Genomic DNA, 9,715 nt, shown 5'->3' on the forward strand with positions numbered 1-9,715 from the left:
GGATATTACTCATTAAAAAATAATGGTGAGTTATCTTTAGGCATGGAGTTTTCAAGCAAAAAAGAAGCGGTGATGGCTATAAAAAATTACAATATCCGTAATTATGTTCAGTCCAGAGTAAAACGATCGGCGACCAAAAAATATGTATACTACTGTGCCCGACGCGAAAACGGATGCAAATGGATGGGTTCGCGTATCGAAAATGAAGAGGAAAAACAACATATGGGAACTAACAATATACACGATCCTCACACATGTTGTGCTGGATGAGTCAACTAAGATCATCCCAACTTGGGTTCTGAAGTGATATGCCAAGCCATCATGCCCATGGTAAAAGCAAGCTCTTATATAGCTGTTGCAGTGTTGATTTCAGCTATACAATCGCGATATGGGTACACTGTCTCCTATAAAAAGCTTGGTTGGCAAAACAAAATGCCATTATCAAACTTCATGGCGAATGAGATGCATCTTACAACGAACTTCCAGGCTGGTTTAGGCTGGTGCGGAGGTTGAATCATGGGACAATTATGGACTTTGAAACCTCCTATGCATACCATAATGATCGAGTTCTTCGCGATCGATGCCAATTCTACCGAGTTTTTTGGACTTACCCATAGTGTGTTAATGCTGTCAAATACTGCAAGCCTGTGGTCCAGATCGATGGGACTTTCTTGTATGGAAAATACAAGCAAGTTTTATTATTGGCAGTTGTCCAAGATGGAAATCGCAACATTCTTCCAGTTGTTTTTGCTCTTGTCGAAGGAGAAGATAAAAATTCTTGGGCTTTTTTCCTCCGAAATTTAAGTGCACATGTTATCACGAAGGAAAAAATATGTGTCATTTCTGATCGCAGAGCTGGGATCAAAGCAGCAATGGAGTCTTTGGGTCCAATGTGGCAACCACCCTTTGTCCAACATAGGTATTGTCTCCGACACATTGCTGCGAACTACCATGGAAGATACAAGAAGAATGATGAGCGTCAATTACTTGTGCGCATGGGTAAGTGAAACTGATGTAGTTTGTTTTCTTTCGATCCTTTTGATAAGGTTAGTAAGTTATACATTTTTTGATCAGGTTACGATTGAATCAATGCTTCAAGATTTGCGGTCGAAGAACGAGGAAGGATACGATTACATTAGCCTCATCGATAAAGAAATGTGGATGAACACATATGATGGTGGATATCGATATGGACACATGACGACCAACTTGGTTGATGCAATCAATTCAACCTTAAAGGGTGCACATCACTTACCTGTAGCGGCTTTAGTAAAAACTACATATTTTTCGTTTGGGGGTGCTTTTTGCGAAGCTCGGGGGACAAGCTCAAACCTGGATGCAAGGCGGTCATGTCTATCACCCTAGATTAGTTGCAAATCTACAGAAAAAAATTGATGCATCAAATGGAATGTCTGTAACAAGCTTCTCTAGAAGGCATGAAATGTTTTGTGTCACAGAGTTACCGCGACCTCTTCAAGGGATTGAAGCTGTGTCGTTAAGAGTAAATCTAAGGGACAGAACGTGCGACTGCGGGTTTTTTCAAGCTCTAAAGTATCCATGCTCTCATGTGATAGCAGCTTGCTCGCATACACGTCAAGACTATAACCATTTTGTGGATCCCGTATACCTACTATCTGAAGTTTTTAAGGTATACGAATTTGAGTTTCCCCCCATAGGTAATGACAAAGACCCTGATGAGGTTCAAGATTGGCTTCCGATTGTACCAAATCCGAGTTTATTGAGTGAGCGTGGTCGTCCAAAATCCAATCGAATTCATTGCGATATGAATATTCGAGAAAGATCTAGACAAGACAGAAGATGTGAACATTGTAGAAACCCAGGACACACTAGAAAAACATGTCCACTTTTGTTGTCATCAAGTAACAATTGATGAGGAAATGATGTATTTGTTTATCAAATAATAATTCTTGTACTTTAATTTGCATTTACTTCAAGTTAATGTCATTCGATAATCGATGATGAAGATAAAAAAAATGAACACAAACATTAAATTTTATTAAACTAATAACAATTTAGTATTTGAATATAATTTTAAATACAACAAACTTACAATAAGTATTAAATGGTAAATGATAACCAAATTACAATAACTGATATTAAATTGTAATAAACAAAATGAACTGAAATACATTAAAAAAAGTCCAACAAATTTAACAAAATAAAGTAAGTATTAAATGAGAAATAATAAAAAATTACAATTTAACAAAATAAAATAAATACAAATATAATAAAAAACAAAATCTATCGATGCCTACGACGGGAATGTGTTCCGCAAGGCGGTGGCTGTCGGTCTCGAGGAGGATTTCTTCGTATCACTGGTTCTGACTCCTCGCTATCATCATCATCACCATCATCGTCGTCGTCGTCGTCGTCATCGTCGTCGTCGTCGTCGTCGTCCTGAGCAGGTACATTAGGTTAATGAGGAGCTGATGACGATGAAGCACCTCCATAGAATAAGGACCCTGAAGGTGTATGACTAACTATCCCACCGGCCTGCAAAAACTGAGAAAACTCATAAAACCCAGACATCGCTGAGTGTGAAAACTGTACAGGAGGTGTTTGTGTTGCGGCCATGGATGATGAGACTGAACCCGCCAAATATCCAGCATATGAACCCCAAGTTAGATCTATAAACATAGACCCATAATAGCCTCCAGGAGGGGTCATCTATTACGGTGGCGTCGGCGGGGTCATAAAACCAGGTAAAGGCGGCAACAACATCTAGTAATGGAAAGGCGATGGCGGCATCATATATGGCTGCGGTGCCTGCTGTGAAGGTCCTGCTGGTGCAGCTGAGGATGAACCGGAAGCATATGCTCTCCGTCCATGAGTCGGGGGATAATGGTGCTGTGTCGGATCACGTCTATGTCGACGTCGCGGAAAGGTCTGCCCTCGTGCATCATCGGAAGCAGAAACGGTTTCCCGTTACTGTTGAACCACTCATAATAACTTTCAGCAACACTCAAGAGGTTAAGTAAAATGGGTTCTCTATGGGGAAGGCGCCGATGTCGATCCTCCCACAACACGACCCACTCATGATGCCTCACCAGCCAATCTGTATCTGTCTTGCCGCGTCTATCTAAGCTATGCAACTCGTCCATATTACGCGGTGCATCCGGAATTGGTTGAAAACAACCAAACTGCCGGAGCACGCGATCAGTGGAGTGCCACTCGACGGTCGCATAACAGATCAGAGGAACCATCGCCATCCAAACATCTGATGGACCCCTCAACTCAGGTGGGATCACCGCCCTCACATCATCAGTAGAATATGACACCCATTCAAACTAAAACAAATAATATATAATTTTTATCAAAATAATATATAATTTTTATCAAAATAATAATCTAATTATATAACTATAATCTAAAATCGATTTTTAAACATTAAAATCATACCTGTGTACCAGCCTTCTGATCGATTAGCACCCTAATTTTTTCTAAATCACAAGGTAGCTCCTGATGATTTTTCCTATCAGTAGACCACTTATTCAAGGAAAAAAAATTATTATACGTTGTATAAAATTATTAATATACAAAATCAGTTTTATAATTACCTCAAAAGTAGTGGAATTATGAATGGGTTCTTCACAAAGGGATATAAAAAGGGCAATCGATACCATGCCCAAGACTGCAGCAGTAGGAGACATCCGCCGATAGTATTACGCCTGTAGTCAATGGCTCCACACATCTCCCTGTACAACAAAGCCAAAACTGCCGAGCCCCAATTGAATGATCCGACGAGACGAAAGTCGCTAAGATGTCGCAACCACATGCAGTGAACTAGGTTGCGCGATTTGTCCAGCATCAGCAACCCTCCTATCAACTGCAATATGCATACCCGTGCATACATCTTAACCTCATCCTCAGAGGCGTCTGCGCTCAACTCCCGAAAATTGGCATCTAACCAATTTAACGGTATCCTACCTCCGATAAAACTTTCGGGACACGTCCTAGATTATCCCGGCACAAAGTAGTCCAGGAACCCTGCGGGATCCCTGATATCACATCTCCATCCACCGGAAGCCCTAGGTGTATAGCAACATCCTCAAGTATAATCGTGCACTCTCCGCACGGAAGATGGAATGTGTGGGTCTCCGGCCTCCACCGCTCTACTAAGGCAGAAATAAGGTCTGGTTCTATCTTACAGTGACCCTGATATTTACCTATGTAACCAAATCCAACCTCTACTAAATACGGCAAGACACGACTAGGTATCACTAACTTAAGATTCCTAATAAAATGATCTAATATACGATCCTTCTCCTAAAAATAAATAATTACAAAAATTAATTCTTAATCTAATAATCATGCATTAAATAAATCAACAAATTATTACTAATAATTTAAATTAAATTAAAACGTTAAAATGTTACCGTATCAGCAAAGTGTCGAGATATATGATTTCCATCTAAGCGAAGTAGACCGCCTTCCATTATATATCTGCAAACAAATTATATTAGTAAAATATTAAATAAAGTAAAATACTTAAATAAATTAAATACATAATATTAAAGATATTATAAAATATACCTTAAACGAGAGAGAATTTGAGAGAATTTGGTGTGATGAAAGTGATTGAGGATGAGGTATTTATAGGGAAGGGTGGGGTGTGAACGGCCGGGTAATTAAAGCTATAGCGCGTCCCCTGCACCGCGCTATACCCCACGTGTCAGATAAATAGGTATAGCGCGGAGCAGGGGGCGCGCTATAGCCACGTGTAACCCAATTAGCGTATAGTGCGGTGCATGGGACGTGCTATACCCCACGTGGCTCCAAATCAGCATATAGCGCAGGTCAGGAGGCGCGTTTTACTGCTACGGGTGTTAGATCGGGAAATATAATATGACTGGTGTTAGATCGTTAAATATACCGATCACCGATGATATTTCGGGAAAAACATCCATATATATATATATATATATATAGTCAACATAACATGGTCTTATACAATGATGTTCACAACGTAAACAATACAAGTCTCAAGAGTGTAAAATGTGCAAGGTTAACCCAACAAATCTGTCAAAAATTTATGATTGGCGTTTTCAAAGAAATCCTGTGGTTATTTTCTGACATAAATGCCTTTGAATTGTCTGGATTTTGATTCCTTGATTTGGAATCTAACATATGGAATCCATGTCTGTATGACATAATTTTCACCAACGTGAAGAAAAAGACATTTCTCGCCTTTAATTACTACTAATAACATAGAGAAAAAGCCACTTAATTTGTTTGAAATCAAATAAGGCAAAAATATCAAGTGAGAATGTTTTAATTCCATTTAGGTGATTGGTGCTTTGAAAGACTTTAATTTACGCGTAAAGTTGAATCTCGCCTTTAATTGTGATGGAATGAGGTTCGCCTTATAAGATTTTGGTTAAACTACGTGTTTAATACGTAAATTAATACTTTTATTCCCATTTTGGTACTCAAATTTTATTTTGTTTCAAAATCACGCCTAACATTTAGTTTATGTTTCATTTTGGTACTCGTCGTTAAAAACTTAACGGTAATGTAGACGTGTCACGACAATATAATGTCACGTCAACATTGAAAAAAAATTTGTCACATTAGCAGTTCTATTAATTTTTTAACTGTGGGTATCAAATTGAACCTAAACTAAACATTAGAGTATGGTTTTGAAACAAAATAAAGTTTGGTATTAAAACAGAACAAAAATAATAGCTTAGATACTAAACATGTAACTTACCCTAAATTGTTTTTCTATTTATTTTGAAAGTTGAAATATTTAGATTGGTTTGGTGTGACCGACAAATCCTTGTCATTTTCCATGTTAACAAAGGAATACAAAACCTTTTACATTTACAATAATAGGGTGCCATAATCAAACAAGTTAACAAAGGAATACAATTTTAAACAAGTCTTTTAATAGATTTCAAAACGCTTTTTTTAATGACAAATAATAGGGTGCCATTTTGTAATTTGTAATTAATTAAGCACAAAACCTTTTACATTTACAAAGGTGGGAGCCATGGTAAAATATGTTTTTAGTTTGTTCTCATGCTGGTGTCTATTTATGCCAAACCAACTAACTCCTCACTTATCTCCCACAACTTCTTTGCCTTCTCCGCATCACTCGCCTCTTTCGAAAGCTGGTTTTCGAACGATTCCGAGTCCTTGTTCCAACTCCAGTAAACACCCGACTTCGTAAGATTCGGATCACTCACAACCTGCAACATACAAGGCTTGTCTGCTTCATATGCAATGTAACATTAAACAAATGTGCATGTAAGCATATAGTGACCGAGAAGGTTTTTTTTCGATATTGTTCTAATTGACCTGTGCAAGTCTGCTACCGGCTTCTTCTTCCGAAACGTAGCCTTTCGTAATGTATTTCTGAAACGGGGGGAAAAGAATCTGGAACAACGGAAAGTGCTCCCGAAACAGACCTGTTGTTGCAATGCAACCGGGGTAAAGGGACGCAAAAGTGATTCCGGTTTCCTCATGGTACCGCCTGTGGAACTCTTGCATGGTGAGCATGTTACAAACTTTGCTGTCTTTGTATGCCTTGGCACCATCAAAATCTCCTCCATCTTTCATAGGTGAACTCTGTACTCCATTCAAGCCTCCAGCAAGACCTCTAAGATTGCCAAGGTTAGCTTTCGGCGGCACGTTTCCAGCCAATGTGTTTGTGTTTCCTGTAATTGCATTGAGAGGAACATTACATTTCATCATTTCGCAAATTATATGCAAAATCTGAAATTGCATTTAGGCTGGTACCTGTAATGGAACCAACAATAATGAGACGCTTATACGGGTAATCTGATTTCTTGAGATCACCTAGGAGTAGCCTTGCGAGGAGGAAGTGACCGAGATGATTCGTTCCAACACTGAGTTCGAACCCTTGGGCAGTATACGTTGGTTCCTTAGCAGTAGGTAAGTAAACAGCAGCATAGCAAACCAAAGCATCAAGCGGCCTTCCGAGCGCCGGAAGTTGTCAGCGAATTGCCTCACGCTTTCAAGCGAGGCGAGATCGAGATGCATTACCGAATACTTCTCCTTATTAATCCCAACCGATTTAGCTGCTTTCTCAGCCTTGAGAAAATTCCTACATGCCATTCCCCCGTCTCGGCAAGAGCCTTGGCCGTCGCTAGGCCTAATCCGGACGACGCACCGGTTATCACCACATTACCCTTTCTCAAGGTCTTCTTTCCTTGTGGTGCTGCCTGATCAACTGCAGGAGTTGTGACAGCCGTTTGGGATTCCAGCAGGGACTTCCTTTTTCCTAAGTTCCTATAGTTCATTCAGCGTACCATATATGAAAAACAATGACAAATTCACAATCTTTAGAGAAAAAATCCAACATTTTACCTGCCATTTCCACTATAAAACCATAAAATACAAAGATATTTGGAAATTTCATCAGGGACTTCCTTTTTCCTAAGTTCCTATAGTTCATCCAGCGTACCAGATATGAAAAACTATGAGAAAGTCACAATCTTTAGAACAAAAATCCAACATTTTATCTACCATTTTCAGTATGAAAACGATGAAATAGAAAGATATTTGGATGTTTGACCTGAGTTAAAGGTAGAGGGAAACTGAAAGGGGTGGAGAATGGAACGCCAAATACATGGTTTTCAGAACCGGAACGGTCAGCGAACCGACTGTGCTATCGATTCATTGGTTCAACCGATCGAATCGGTTAGACCGATCGTAAGAACCGGACGACGTTATAATTATTTAAATAATTAAATAAAAAATAAAAAAAATAAAAAAAATTTAGGTTGAATCGGTTCATGGTCTGGTCCGGTTCGACCGGTTCAAAGCCGGTTCGAACGGTTTTTACTGTTCACTAGAACCGGGTATAATGGGTCGGACCAGACAGCGATTCCGATTGAACCGGTTAAACCGGCCGGTCCGAACCGGTTTTCAAAACAATGCCAAATAGAGTTGCGTCCTTCGATTTGACCTGAGGATGAATCAAATAAGCTAATTGAGCTTGTTGTGTTATTATCTTTTTGTAGCAATGGAATTAGGTAGCAACTAACCTCTTTGTGAACGGAGATGGTGGGCGGCGGGAGCAATGAGGCTGCTCGGAGAGCCATGAACCTGCTGGTTTTGATGAGATTTTCTAGTGTAATAATTGAATGGAAAACGGGGAACGGAGGAAGATAAGGTTGGTTTTTCAGCATCTTGATAAGCAGTACGCCATGTCAGCTTCCATTATCCAATGGGATTTGCTTTTATTTATTTTCCAAGCTTTTTCATTGCTTCATAAACACCGAGTCTCTGGGCCTTTTCGGCCTGCAACAATCCAGTCCAAAGGGATAAAGGGAATGTGTCTTGATAATACAAAATTGCTTTGTTTTTGGATATTTAACTCCCTTTTATATAATTTTCTTTAAACAATGGAATGAATTATAATTACAATATATTTAAGCACAAGAAAAAAAGGACAATAGTCACTAAAAATTTCATATATAAAATGAAAATATCAAATCCAAAGACACGATAAAAAACGAAAATTTTCATTAGAGAATGACGTTCAACATCAAAAAATCCAATAATCTTCATAAAACTTATTATCTCTGTCGAACGACTAAACTTTATTTAATTATGACAAGATTCCAATATGAGTAAACTATTTAAATGTTATTTAATATGAGTAAACTACACCCATAAACACCTGAATATGTAAAGATTCTAATTTGATCATAGATATTTTAATTTTGTCAATCAAACCATTTAACTATCTAAATAATGTTAATCAAGTCACACAAATTTGATATGATAGTTAATTTTTTTATATAATTACACATTTAATCATTATTTTCTTGTTTCTTCAATTACTCATTCATATTAAATTTATTTTTGGTCAAATTTGAATCACTTATACCTCAACTATCTTAGAATATTTTTACAACTTCAAAGTAATCTTTTTGATAAATAAGTTATATATATTTTTAATTTAATCTATTAATTTTGTGTTTTATTCAATTTAATCTTTTGACTGCAACTCTTTGTTCGTCTTCCATCAATTCCTTAATTCTTTTATACTCTCAAAATACTTTTTTATCAAAATCTATTCTTTAAACATATTATATAATTTTTGTTATACTTCCTCCTGTACATCTTTACTGTTAATCCATCGTCCATCAAAATATTTGAAGTTCAGTAACCTTTAGTCAACTACAATGTTTTGACGTGACTACTAAAAGACTAACATAATATGTTAAAATCAAATAAATATTTTTATAATTATATCTATTTAACATGTTAATCTACGAATGATCATTATGACTTTAGACTTACATTAACACCAAGACCTAGTAAATCACCATGCAAATAATGGAGAAGGAATCAATTTTCTCTCTTTGAGACGTTTTATCTCAGCTTTTCATTATTTATTGTTTCTTCAGTTCGTCACTCTCATTCATAAAATAATTTACTATTTTATCCATCCAAATCATAAGGGAAGATTCCCTACAACCTCATTTTTTTCCATCAATAATTTTAAAGATATTTAATTTATTACATAATATTATTTATCTTAGTTGTGCATGTGAAAAAGAATATGAAAAATATATATAATTAGAGAGATTTTTTTTAAATTTGAATAAATCAATATAATAATATTATAAATAATTACAAAAAAAATTGAATAAAAATTTAAATAAATATATTAATTTAATTTGACTTGATTGATTTGACTTGATTCAAAAAAAATTAA

General features: G+C 37.0%; 1 protein-coding gene across 1 annotated transcript; it reads right to left on the reverse strand.

Moving 5' to 3' along the window:
* Positions 1-5,975: 5,975 nt before the first annotated feature.
* LOC120188338 (protochlorophyllide reductase C, chloroplastic-like) lies at positions 5,976-7,237 on the reverse strand. Its single transcript, XM_039191788.1, is given in 4 exon segments — positions 5,976-6,212; positions 6,322-6,680; positions 6,763-6,960; positions 6,963-7,237. Coding segments are annotated over 4 exon segments (852 nt in total). The 5' UTR covers positions 7,102-7,237; the 3' UTR covers positions 5,976-6,056.
* Between the last annotated feature and the right edge of the window lie 2,478 nt (positions 7,238-9,715).

Source organism: Hibiscus syriacus, unplaced genomic scaffold (genome assembly GCF_006381635.1).
Source record: "Hibiscus syriacus cultivar Baekdansim isolate YM2019G1 unplaced genomic scaffold, ASM638163v2 tig00116944_pilon, whole genome shotgun sequence".
NCBI lineage: Eukaryota > Viridiplantae > Streptophyta > Magnoliopsida > Malvales > Malvaceae > Hibiscus > Hibiscus syriacus.